At 52.2% G+C, this 13,613-nt stretch overlaps 1 protein-coding gene across 1 annotated transcript in view; it reads left to right on the forward strand.

The window, feature by feature from the left end:
• Positions 1–13,613, forward strand: part of PLXDC1 (plexin domain containing 1) — a 60,780-nt gene that overhangs the window by 28,635 nt on the left and 18,532 nt on the right. Inside the window, exons 3-8 of the mRNA XM_061176173.1 lie at positions 619–762; positions 1,053–1,122; positions 1,727–1,849; positions 2,482–2,600; positions 3,572–3,671; positions 13,018–13,113. Of these exons, the coding sequence (XP_061032156.1) occupies positions 619–762; positions 1,053–1,122; positions 1,727–1,849; positions 2,482–2,600; positions 3,572–3,671; positions 13,018–13,113 (652 nt within the window). The remainder of the gene's footprint in view (positions 1–618; positions 763–1,052; positions 1,123–1,726; positions 1,850–2,481; positions 2,601–3,571; positions 3,672–13,017; positions 13,114–13,613) is intronic.

Below are 13,613 nucleotides of genomic sequence, written 5' to 3' on the forward strand. Positions count from 1 at the left end.
GCCCTGTCTTATCTCTCTGCTGGAGGGTCTGTGTCTGTGTATTCTGTTTGTATAAGTCCCACCTGCTCCATCAGACTAGCAATGCCCCAAGACCAAGGGTGTGCCTTCATCTTTAGACTGGTGGCTTCTGAGATCCAGTTTTTTCTTCTCCCCTAAACTGGGTACTCCCCAGGGAAGGGGGCTATGTCTCCCCCTCAATCTGGGAGCTCCCTGAAGACAAGGGCTCTGTTTGGGGCTGCCTTGCCTGTTGCTCCCTCATCTCCCAAGTTGAGCTCTGCCTTGGGTGTACTCTGCGGGGGACTCAGGGGCTGTAGGAAAAGCCTCCTGGCCTGTCTTGGGGATGGCAGGGCGGAGCATGGCTACAGCAGGTATGGATTTAGCTGGGGCCAGAGCTGTTGGGGGCGTGGCTAGGGAGCAGGTACTGAGCTATCCGGGGCCAAAGGGCTCCCAGGCCTAAACCAGCTCTAAGCCACGGTCTGGCCCCCTGGGAGGGCCATGAATTCTTGTATCCAGACCCTGGCCCCCTGGGAGGGCCATGAATTCTTGTATCCAGACTCTGTGGTTCTTGGCATCCTGATTCCTCACGCCTCCTGTGGCCTCTGTCTTGGATAACGACAGGAGGACAACCACAGCTACTATGTGTCCCGTCTCTATGGTCCCAGCGAGCCCCGCAGCCGGGAGTTGTGGGTGGACGTGGCCAAGGCCAACCAGAGCCAAGTGAAAGTTCACCGAATCCTCTCCAACACCCACCGGCAGGCTTCGGTGAGTGCCCCAGTCCCCGGCAGAGCTGCCCTGGGCTGGGAGGCTGGGGGCCAGCCCACCACACCTGGTCAGTGGGCATGGCTTGTGGCCTGAGGTCTGTGGTCTGGAAAGTGCCTTCCAGGGGACCCTGGGGGGCTTTGCCAGAGTTGGAGTGCCCTCCTGTGGTACTGCCCTGGACATGCCTGTGCCCCCCCCGCCTCAATCCCATCCAGATAAGCATGGGGCAGTGTAGATGCCCAGCCCTCTGGCCTGAAGGTTGGCCCATGCTGACTCTCTCCCATCCCCTGCAGAGAGTGGTCTTGTCCTTTGATTTCCCTTTCTACGGGCATCCTCTGCGGCAGATCACCATAGCAACCGGAGGTAAGGCCTTGTCCGTGGGACTGGGAGAGGGTGTGGAGATTTCAGCCAGAACTTGGGACCTATCTGGGAAGGTTCCCTGGAGACAGGGTTTTACAGATGGACTGGGGAGGGTCCCACATGTGGCTCTCTTGGGACCCCACTCTCAGGAGAGAGGTCATCAGTGTTTCAGCCCAGCTTCCTCACATCGACTGACTTGCTTGTGTGTGTGTGTATCTCTGTGTGTATGTGTTTTTCTCTCCCTCTGGGTCTGTGCAGGCCACTGTGGGCAGTCCCTTGGCCCCTGTGCTTCTGAGTCTGTAAATGAGAGCAAGGAGACTGCACTGAGAGCCTGCTTCCTGGGACCAGGCTTCCAGTTGATATGAGCAGCCTGTCTTTGATTCCTGTGCACTTTCCAAGGGGCAGAGAGAGGTGGGAGGCGCAGAGAGAACCTTCTGGTCTGGGGCCCTTTAGCTCCATACATGCCAGACCCATGCCCACTATGTGAGGCTGGTGGACAGAGGTCCAAGACTCACTTCCAGCCCCGTCTACACTGCTCTTTCCTGCACGAGGAAGCAACCCTTCTGGGCCATCTCTGATGATTTGTCTACACTTCTTCCCACCCCAGGCTTCATCTTCATGGGTGATGTGGTCCATCGGATGCTCACGGCTACTCAGTATGTGGCTCCTCTGATGGCCAACTTCAACCCTGGCTGCTCCGACAACTCTACAGTTGCTTACTTTGACAATGGTGAGATCAGAGCTCAGAGTTTAAGTCACCCAGCTCCAGGGCTCCCTTGGTCCAGCCCCTTTCGAGGAGCCCAAGTCCCAGAGAGGGCAAGGGACTTGCCCACAGTCACACAACAAGACAGCCACCCTACCTTTCTGTGTTCCTTTTCCTCACCTGTAAGATGGGGACAAAAATGCCTGCTACCTGATGAGATAATGAAATGAAAGCGCTTGGCTCTTAGTAGAGGTGAAATAAATATCAGAGACTTTTACTGTTTCTTATTCTCACCAGGTTGTCCCTTGAACACCTACCTTCCACCCCGGGAGAACAGATGTTTCTCCTATTTCTCCTCCTTTTCATCTCAAGGGGTCAGGATAGGCAAGAAGGAAGGGGCGTGCTTGGGGTTGGAGATGGTCCATCACAGTACCTGGTTGGGGGTGGGGAAGCTGAAGAAGGGTTTTCTGGTTCCTCTTCAGCTTGGAAGTCAGACTGTTTGTGGGCTGCCCAGTTCCTGCCTCCTGTCAAATTTGCAAACTGCCCCATCATCCCTAAGGAAGCCAAGCTGTGGCCCATCCACACTGGCTACCATTTCCGCAGGGCCCTGCTCCCCTCACTGTCTCCCTGTCCAGCCAGGTCTCTGCTCTCCTCACCAGGGACAGTCTTTGTTGTTCAGTGGGACCACGTCTACCTCCAGGACCGGGAGGACAGGGGCAGCTTCACCTTCCAGGCAGCTCTGCACCAAGATGGCCGCATTGTATTTGGCTACAAAGAGGTGAGTGGGTCCAGCTGCAGAGACGGCCTTTCTTTCATTCAGCAATTATCTGCCGAGATCCTCCAGTGTGCCAGACATAGGATGTGGTGCCGGGGATACAGCAGTTAATAAGATGGCTGACGGCCCTACCTTTGTGGAGCTGAGAGTCTGGCTGGAGGGATAGATGTTAATTGTGGGGACAAGTATAGAATTGCCACGGGGACAAGTATAGAATTGCCACTGTGACAAGTGCTCCTAAATTGAGATGCCAGGAAAGCCTTTCACAGGGCTCTTTACCTGAACAGGGGTCAGGGAAGGCTTTCCCGAGGAAAAGAATTGAAATCTGCAGAATGCGTAGGAGTTAAGGAAGCAAAGAAATGAAGTGTGCTCCAGGAGCGAGAAAACACATGCAAAGGCTCTGTGGCAGGACAGAGCATGGCCGGTACAAAGCTCTGCAAGAAGGCAGCCTGGCCAGAGGGGAGAGAGTGAGGGCGGAGAAGGGAGGTGCAGGGGGACAACCGGATTTGCCTTTGAAAAGGACGCTCTGGTTTCAGAGTGGAGAGCAGAGGGCTGGGGCTCAGAGGGGATGCTGGGAGATGATGTGGGAGAGAGGTGATGCCAGCTTGGGGTAGGGAAGGGGCGATGGAGAGACCTGGATAGATTTGAGAGCCAGTTAGCAAGCTAATTAACAGGACTGGAGATGTATTAGACGGAGGAGGAGGGAAATGAAGGGGGGTGCACTGAGGGTGACTCCCAGGTCTCTGGCCTGCATGGAGGTGCCATTCACAAAGAGGGAGAAAAGAAAAAGGAAATGTGTTTGGAGACAGTGTGGGGAAGACTTGGAATTTGGATGGGGCCCCATTGGGTTTGAGATGTCTGAGTCCTCCAAGAGGCAAGGCCCAGCAGGCAGATGGGTCTGGGGCTCGGAGGGGAAGTCTAGGCTGGCCCAAGAGTGTTTGAGGGGTAGACTGAGCCTCTTCTTCCCGCTGCAGATCCCTATGCCCGTCCTGGAAATCAGCTCATCCCAGCACCCCGTCAAAGCAGGCCTGTCAGATGCCTTCATGATTCTCAATTCATCCCCGGATGTACCAGGTGAGTCCCCAGGGATCCACAGATCCCTGGATGGGGCTGGACTCAGCTCGGATTGAGCCAGGCTGGCAGGGGCAATGGCAGTGGCAGGGAGTGGAGGGGTGGTGGAGAGTTGAGTGGGAACTGAGGGAAGAAAAGGGGCAGAATGAGTTCCAACTTTTCTTCGTTCAAGCAGAGGAACCGTTTTTTCCAATAAAATCTCCAGGGGGAGGCACTGCTCTGGTGGTGGAGGGGGAGGGGAGCCAGGGCCCTTCCACTCAGCACACCCTCTATTTAGAAAATCTCCAAAGACACCAAATCAGGGTTTATGAGTCCTCCCAGAACACAATCATAATTGCTTCCCCACCCCCAGATGATAGAAGGAGCATCCCAGGGGGTTTCAGGAGACAGGAAAATTAGGTTTCGCTCCTGTCCCTGATCCCATCTTCCAATTCCCCTTCCTGGAGGCAACCAGGGCTACCAGGGTATTTCTAGGGCTACAAGCCTTCAGGTAAGTATACATATGTATATTTAACACCAATGATGTCATATGATGTCCTCTGTTCTGCTCCTGAACAAAGTATATCTTGCCCATCATTCTGTATCAGCACACGTCTCATTCTTCCTAATGGCTGTGTGATAGCCCATTGTGTGGATGTACCTTAATTGAACCAGTCCCCTGTGCATAGACTTTTCAGTTGTTTCAATCTTTCACTACACCAAATAACACTGCAGTGAATATTCTTGCAAATAGGTACTTCTATGCCCTTGTGTGAGTATTTCCATAAGATTAATTCCCACCACTTCACTTGACCCTCCACTGTCCCCACCCTGAACTCCCTCCCAGTGCTCTAGCGAGTGGCTCAGACCCTGCTCCGTTGCTGCAGTCAGCATCTGCTCTGATTGGTTAACGCCTGTACTGAGCTGGTTACTAAAGAGTTTCAGTATCACCCTGATTGTATTAGTTAGCTACTGCTGCATAACAAATTATGCCAAAACTTAGAGGCTTAAAACAACAAACACATTATCTCAGGGTTTCTGTGGATCAGGAAGCAAAGCATGACTTAGCTGGGTCCTCTGGTTCAGAGTCTTTCACAGGCTGTTCTTAAGGTGTTTCCCAGGGTTACCTCAGTGACTGTTGGGGGGAGATCCATTTTTAAGAGCTTTCATGTGGTTGTGGCAAGATTCAGTGTCCCCCTCAGTTCCTGCCACGTGGACCTCCGCATAGGACAGCTCACAACGTGGCAGCTGGCTTCCATCAGAGCAGGCAAGGAAGACAGCGGTAGAGTGTGAGCAAGATGGAAGCGAGAGTCTTTTTGTAACCTCATCTTAGAAGTGCGGTCCTATCGTTTTTGCCATATTCTGCTGGTTGGAAGCAAGTCACTAGGTCCAGCCCACACCCAGGATAGGATTACACAGGGTGTGAACACCAGGAGGCAGGGATCATTGGGGGCCATTTTATTTTATTTTTTTAATTTAAAAAAATTTTTTATTTATTTATTTTTGGCTGTGTTGGGTCTTCGTTGCTGCGCACGGGCTTTCTCTAGTTGCGGTGAGCTGGGGCTACTCTTTGTCGCGGTGCGTGGGCTTCTCATTGCAGTGGCTTCTCTTCTTGTGGAGCACGGGCTCTAGGCGCCTGGGCTTCAGTAGTTGTGGCTCACGGGCTCTAGAGCGCAGGCTCAGTAGTTGTGGCACACAGGCTTAGTTGCTCTGCGGCATGTGGGATCTTCCCGGACTAAGGCTCGAACCCATGTCTCCTGCATTGGCAGGCGGATTCTTAACCACTGCGCCACCAGGGAAGCCCTGGGGGCCTTTTTAGAGGCTGCTTACCACACGATTACAATCCCATCCCTAGACACCGAGCTTTACAGTATCTTATTGGATCATCCTCGCAACATTGTAAACGAAGTCTGTACATTTGTTTCTTTCTAAATGAGGACACGGAGGCTCAGAGAGGTGGCCTGACTTGCTTTCACACAGCTATGAAAGGTAGAACTGAAACCCAAATCTTCTGTTTTTTAAACCCTGGGGTCCACTATTGAGACTTTGTAAATCTGACCCACTCCCATTCCACCCAGAGGGGTGACTCCTTTCCTCCTCAGTTCCCCAAACACCCACAGCCCTGTGTGCACACACCCAGGCTGCTTTGCAGGAAGGACCATTCTTGGTGTCCATGCCACCCCCCTCCCCGTGCATTAATACATTATCAGGGCGGGGTCTGTGCCTCCCTCACAGCTCACAGGGCTCTCTCTGTGCCCAGTGGGAGAGTCTCAGGAAATGTGTGTTGGATCCAGCTGTTGAATGAGGGTGGATTAGAGGAAGTCAGATCCCCCAGGAGTGTGTGCATCTGAGGCTACTCTGTGATTCTGGAATGAAAGGCTGTTTTAGAGCAAGCCAGGGAGATGTGAGGAGGTGGGGTAACGAGGGGCGGGGGAGGAAGCAGAGCCCACCTGAAATAACAGGAGGGCAGCTGCTCCTGTCCTGTGAGACCAGGAGGAGACGCAAGGGCTCTGTTGTGGGAGCCACTGGATTCGGTGACTCCAGCTGCTGTTCTCGGAGATCCTGGGTCCACCCGCCAAGCGAAAACCACGCCTGACTCCCAAACTCTGCCCAGCGGCTCCTGGCCTCCAGTCTCCCTGCCCTCTGTCCCCCATTCCTTCTTGTCACTGCCAGACAGATCTGGTCACGTCATTCTCTGGCTCCTTGTTGCCCAAAGCATCAATTCAAAGTCCTTTGATGCTGGGCACAGCCCACCTTTTTTTTTTTTTTTTTTTTTCCTTTCAGTTTTATTGAGATGTAATTGACATACAGCACTGTGTAACTTTCAGGTGTCCAGCATAATGATTTGACTTACATACGTCACGAAATGATTACAATGAGCTTAGTGAACATCCACCATCTCATATAGATGCAAAATTAAAGACATAGAAAAAAATAGATTTTTTCCTTTGTGATGAAAACTCTTAGGATTTACTCTCTTAACAACTTCCGTATGTAACAGACAACAGTGTTCATTATATTTCTCATGTATGTTATGGTCACAGCCCACCTTTATAGGCTCATCTCCAGACCCTTCTGTCACCCACCACTCTGTCCGGGCAGCACTGGTCTGCATGCCCTGGGTTCCCCAAACATGCCAAAGGCTATCTGCATCTTTCTGATGCAGTTCCTCGTATGAAATGCCCCCCACCTGAAGTCCTTTTACCACTTGGCAAATCTTACTCATTCACTGGTCCAGCTCAGATGTTGCCTCCTCCATGCAGCAGAATTCACGGCTTCCTCCTCCATCCCCCTGGCACTTTGTTAAAAGCTTTAATATAGAACTCATGATACTGTCTGGCTCATCCATCTTCTCCCCAACTGGCTGTGAGCTCCTTGGGGGCTGGCCGTGGCCCCAGCGCTTAGCCCAGTGCCTGCAGCAGGGCAGGCGCTCAAAAAATGAGTAGCAGCTGGAGAGTGAGTGCTGACGGGAATGGGCGGAGCAGAGACCCTGTCCTCTGCCCTGTGGTGACACTAAGTGAGAACAGGACCTGACATCTGAGTTTGGGGGGTGAGTGCTTTGATAATCGCATCTCTTTTTGTCAGATATTTTTTAGCTTGGGTGTGCAGGCAGGGACTTTAGAAGGAACATAGATGTACGGGTGGAGCATATCACGTGCATGCATTTTTCTGGGGCAGTATCCGTGGCCTTCATTGGGTTTTAAAATGGGCTACAACCTCTGCTTTTCGGAGTGATGGCTTTTATGTGGCTGAGAGATCAGATCCCTCTGGGTCTGATATTCAACCCAGCAAGCAGGGAATTCGTTTGAATTTGGTTGAGCTGCAAATAACAATAAATCCTAAAAAACCATGATAGAAGTTCAGGTAGAGGCCTCTGGTCCGCAGACCCTATCACCGGGATATTCACCTCGAATATTCCCGTTGTCCCAACCCATCTGTCCTACAGAATGAGTGATGTCACTGCCCTTGTACCCAAGCTCGGCTCCTCCCTGCCTGGGGCCCTGTGAGGAGTGGAGTTCACTCCCCACTATTCAAGAAACCCCCAGTCCCTGAACCCTGTCTGGGGGACTCTCTCCTCCCCCCAGGCTCCAAACACTTTCCTCCCACCCCTGTCTGAGGGTGGAGGGAATTCTGCACAGTCTCATTCCTGGGGTTGAGGGAAGAAAATACTGAAAACAACCAGAGTTTCTCTTACCATTACTTCCTTGCAGAAACCGCTCTGCAGACTTTGGAGCAGAGAGTCTGCAGAGCACGCTTTGATGCAGAGAAAAGATTCAGATTAGCAGCGTCTGTTTGCAGAAGCACGCAAAACATAGAGGGTAGCTGATACACTCTTTTTTTGACTGGAGGGGCCCCCAGAAGTCAATATAATTTCCTCTATTCATTTGTTTAAGAAACCCTTTCTTTCATGGACAGTATAAAAGCAACTTTAGGGTAGCCAGCGTCAAAACTGACAGAGATTCTGAATTAATGGAATTGTATTAATTCATTAATTAATTGTAGCCCACCCCTTGGCTGACCCCAGAATGGCCTTGGACGGCCTGAACACTTGGGCCTTCTCCTTTACCAGAACTTTCCTTTCCTTTCAAAAGCAGGCTTGAGAAATGTGGCAGAGGCCTGTGCTGTACCTTGGTGCTGGGCAGCTGGGTGGGGAAGGGGGAGGCCCCAGAACTGGCTGCGGAGGAGTGAGAAGGAGCAGCCAAGTGGGGATGGGGGGGGGGTGTCATCACCAGATCTGGCCCAGTTTGTCTTCTCCCTGCTCCTGATAAAGGATCCTTTACAGTGCTCTTCACTGTAGCTTTTTATCCATCCTGGGGCCCTCCCCCTCCCTCCTCCCCCTCCCCCTCCCTCCTCCCCCTCCCCCTCCCTCCTCCCCCTCCCCTCCCCCTCCCCTCCCCCTCCCCTCCCCCTCCCCTCCCCCTCCCCTCCCTCTCCCCTCCCCCTCCCCTGCCCCGTTTTTCACTTTTCTTTTTTTTTTCTTTTCTGTTTTCCCCTCTACTCTGCTCCCTGAGCCCTGCCGTTTCTCACCTCCTCTCCTCCCTCTGCCCTTTTCTACATTGCATCTGTGCTGAGGAGGTCTCTCCTCCCTCCCCTCCTGGGCTGAAAGCTCCTTGGGGTACAGGACCCTCATTGTGTTTATCTCTGGGGTCCCCTGCTGGGGCTCAATTCATGATTATTAAAAGAATAACCAAATGAGCAAAGGAAGATGTGAATGAGTAAATGAAAACTTTTTCCTGAGCCACCATCTTAGATTTTTTTATATCGTAACCACCGTTTTGGAGGGAGGTTTGTGGCTGGACCTGTCAGTCTGATTTCTTCTGACCAAACCAACCCTTTCCCTGCTGGTGTCTGGTGTGGAAACAGAACAGGACATGCCAACCTTGCTTTTGAGCCATGAACATCTCTTGATTGCATGGCAGGGCTTTCCATGTCTGGACCTTAGTGTTTCTGAATCTTTGATGAATGGAAGCAGAGATAAAACAGAAACATCTCAAACTGCCAGAAATGTAGCGCTGGGGCGGCCACCGTCTTGGTTCCGGCAGGGATCTGTTGGTCATGCAGATGGACATCATCGTCCTTGGCCAAGCCCCAGATGTTGGAGAGATAATCCAAAAGCAAATAACACAGGCGGGGATATTAAGGGATCTGTTTATCAAGAAATAAAAGTATTGCCAAACCAGACACTTAAAAAAGTACAAGTTGGCAGTTGAAGTGAGCAACTTTTTTTTTTTTTTTAATAAATTTATTTATCTATTTATTTATTTTTGGCTGCCTTGGGTCTTCGTTGCTGCGCACGGGCTTTCTTTTTAGTGGTAGCGAGCAGAGGAGGCTACTCTTCGTTGCGGTGCGCGGGCTTCTCATTAAGTTGGCTTCTCTTGTTGCAGAGCACAGGCTCTAGGCACGCAGGCTTCAGTAGTTGTGGCACATGGGCTCAATAGTTGTGGCTCACGGGTTCTAGAGCACAAGCTCAGTAGTTGTGGCTCACGGGCTTAGTTGCTCCGCGGCATGTGGGATCTTCCCGGCCCAGGGCTTGAACCCATGTCCCCTGCATTGGCAGGCGGATTCTTAACCACTGCACCACCAGGGAAGCCCATGAGCAACTATTTTTAATCAGAGATATGTTTCTGCCCACCCACCCTCCTCCCACTTCCTACCACACACATCTCCCCCACCCTTGCTGGTAGGGCTGTGTTGCTTTTTGGAGGATATCTGATCATCTCTGGCTGTACCCTCACTTGAGGCACATCCCCACCTCTGCTCCCCAGTGGGCTGGTGGGGAGACCCATTCCTAGATTCTGGTGTGGGGTTTGCTGGGAGCCCCGCCTTCCCCAGCTGCTGTTTGTGTGTCTCTATCCATGAATTCGACTCCCTTGACAAGTCCATGTCTCTATCATGCCCCAACCCTGACCCCCTTTGTCCTTCTATTTCACCTGCCTTCTGACCGAGGGCAGGCTCTCCCCTGTATCCTTGCAGGTGGAGAAATCCTGAAAGCCAATTCTCCTCCTCCTTTGAGCTCTAACTTTGTGAGGGTCTGGCTTTTTGTGGCCCGTTGGCAGCTGCCCTTTTGAGAAAGGCCATAATCTGTGGTGGGCTGAGGAGGAAGGGCATTCTTCCTCTGTGCTGCGGGCTGAAGTTATAATAAGTTGCTGGGGTTTTCCTGACTATTTGTAAGCCATTCATTCATTCACAGTCATCTCTTGAGACCCTGTTCTGTGCAGGGCCTGGCGCGAGGGGCTGGGGGACAGAGACTATAACTTGTAGGCTCTGCTCTCGGGGAGCTCATAGCCTTGGGGGAGGTGGCCAGCAAAGTAAATGTTTGTGAAACAGGTGACACTGGACAGTGCACAGGAGGCTGTGGAGCTCAGAGGAGGGGCCACTAACTGCACCCGAGGGTGGGGGATGTCTTCAAGGGGGGCCTGTCATTTGAACTGAGCCTGGAAAGACGAGGCAGATTAAGAAAGAAATGTTTACGCAGAGTCTAGACCCCATGGCCTCAGGCACCTCGGAAGACCTGAAGTTTCGCCTTTATTTTTTATCCTATTCCATTTCAGTGTTAAAAGGAGTAATTCTTTAGGAGAGATGGCTTCTGGGGGTGGTGGGTGGGATGGAGCTGTGAAGGGCTGCCTGGAACTTCCCCATCCCCCACCTAATGTCTCACATCCTGCAGGCTCACTCAAAGCCAGTCCACCTTCGCAGAGCAGTTGGTGTCACACAGGGAGGGCCCTGTAGCACATATGGGCCTTTGGTGAATTGAAAATTGGTGCCTCTTCTGGGCAGTTGAATTACGGAAAAGTGCCCTTCCTCACCCCAATCTCCTTCAGACCCACCCCTGCTTGACAAAGGGCCTTTCTTGTATTAGAAAAAACCTCTGTGTGTGTGTGTGTGTGTGCACGCGCGCACACCTGTGAGTGGGTAGTGCTCGCATTTCAAGCACAGGCCTCTGAGGTGGACTGCAGGTTCCTGTTTAGTTCCGGGGTAGCGCTGTGGCCACCGGCGCCGGAGCAGTTTCCTTTTCATTGCACAGAATGTTTCAAGGATATTCTGTGGTCGCGGATGCTTCAGGGGCTGAGGTGTCCCTAGGCTCTGCAGCAGGACAGCGGGGTGTGGTGCGAAGAGAGCACGCTTTGGGTCAGACCACCTGGGGTTCAATCCTGGGTTAAGTAGGAGGGAACGGTTCCAAAATTGAGGATAAATAAATGACAGAAACGTAGCTGAGATGTTCTTTTGAGCAGTGGATGCTCCCCTAGATTCTTCATTCAGGATGGGCCACCCAGCGGTTGCACAGGACACCCTCCTTTTCATGGATGCCCCCCCTGAGTTTTGCTACCACCTCGGGAAACTTTTCTCCAAATCACCTTCAGCTGAGTGAGAAACTTAGCCCACCTACTCTGGGCTTCTAGTGAAAAAAACGCAACTGAAACTAGCTTAAGTGAAAAGGAGTGCACTGGGGATACTAAAGTAGCCCAAAGAACCAAAGGAAGAGCCAACAACTGGGAAGATAGGACCAGGGCAGGTCTGGGGACTCCAGAGCCTGGAATGCCGCCAGTTTCTCTCCACGAGATGGCTTCATCCTCTGGCTTTCCCCATGAGACTGGAACCATGGCCATTCATGGACGCCGAGCTTGCATCTTCTTAGCAGTATTACTGGAGAGCAAAGGGCCTTCTGGTTATAGTTTAAAAGTCCCAGGGAAGGTCTCTGATTGGTCTGACTTCATCAGATGCCCAGCCCTGGACCAATCACTGTGTGGCCAGGGAGGCAGGGTCATGAAAGAAGATGCAGCACAGACCACATGTAGGAAGGGGCTGGGGGCAGTTCCTTCTGTTTCCAGAAGGAAGAAGGGGTGCTGGGCAGACCAAATACTAAGTGGGCCTTTCCCCTCATGGGAAAACTCATTCACGCAGCTCAGCGGCTGACGGCCTGCCTTTTGGAGCTGAAGGAAACCAACCCCAAGTCACGGTTCTTAGGTGGGCATGGGGGTTTCGTGGGAAATATCAGAGCATCTCAGACTGCCATTTTAGGAGAAGTCATTTCATCTACAATTCCAGCTTTTTCCTCCCAAGGGTGTTGGGGCAGGTGTTAATGTCTTTCCACTTCACAGACAAAAAACCGAGGCCCTAAGGTTATCCTGCTTGTCAGGAGCAGACTCGACTCAGAACTCAGGGCTCTTGACTCTGAGGTCCTGTAGGAAGTTTCTGCAGGGACCGAGGCAGGACATAAGCCTGGCTCCAGGCCCTGAACCTTGCTCTCCCCTCCATCAAGGAGGGGAGAGGTTCTCCAAGGTCAGCCTGTCCATCTGCAGACATTTGCAGAGTGCTCCCTGTGGGTCAGGTTCGGGGCCAGATGATCATAGTCGAATGGTCCCCACCCTCCAAATCAACCCTAATGACCACACAACGTAAGTGCAGTGAGAGGAGGGCACAGGGCAGAGGGGGTAATAAGAGGCAGCTGGTCTAGAGTGGCTGCTCAGAGGAAGTGGCCCTGAGCTGGATCTGGAAGGGTGAGCTGGAGAAGAAGAGAAAGGGTGGAAGAACATTATGGATCAAGGGAACAGCAGCTGTGAAGTCACAGAGGCATGGGGAAGTGTGGACCCCCTGTGTCCTGACCCCAGGAACAGCCGGGCCTCTGCGTTATTAACCTGCTTATAACACAAAGCTCTCCCCTCAAGGCCAACTCCTGTTCTCCTGTCTCCCCACAGTTTCAACACCATTATCCCAGGATGATGGGTTTACTTCCTGCCCTCAGTGGCTGCATACTAACTCCCGGTTCCACTCACTACAATCTCTTGCCCACCTGTCAGGCTCCAGGTCCAGGCCCTGAAGCTCTCTGGCCATGAGCTGCTCCTGATGACAGGCTCTGCCTATGTTTCAGAATCTCGGCGAAGGACCATCTTTGAATACCACCGTGTGGAGCTGGACCCCAGCAAGGTCACCAGCACATCTGCCGTGGAGTTCACCCCATTACCAAGTAATTAAGGGTTGTTCCCACTGATGGGGGGGAGGCATTCCACCATCTTGGAAAGAGCTTTGGAGTCAGACTGAGCTCCATCCCAGGCCCACCACTGTCGCCTGTCTGGGTACCACCACCTAACTTCTCTGGGCCTCCATTTCTCATTTGTAACATGGGCCTAACACCACCTCCCTCCCAGGGCTACAGTAAGGGTTAGAACTACAGTAGGTAGAGCTGAGGATGTAAATGAAAGCTCAGACATTAACTGGCACATCCTAGGCCCAGGGCATGGCTTGTGCTTGATACATGACAGCTATTGTTGTTAACACATAATTGAAACCCAGGAAAGAGGTACCTCTGAGAACTTACACTGAGCTCCCAGAAAAGATAATCCAGGAACTGAGTGGGTCCATAAGTTTATCATTGTATTTTCGTTAGAGGAGGCATGATGCTGGCATCCACAGGCAGGAGGCAGTAGAGGGATTTAGCCAGTAGCCCTCCAAGATCCAGGGGGCCTG

Source organism: Eubalaena glacialis, chromosome 19 (assembly GCF_028564815.1).
Source record: "Eubalaena glacialis isolate mEubGla1 chromosome 19, mEubGla1.1.hap2.+ XY, whole genome shotgun sequence".
NCBI lineage: Eukaryota > Metazoa > Chordata > Mammalia > Artiodactyla > Balaenidae > Eubalaena > Eubalaena glacialis.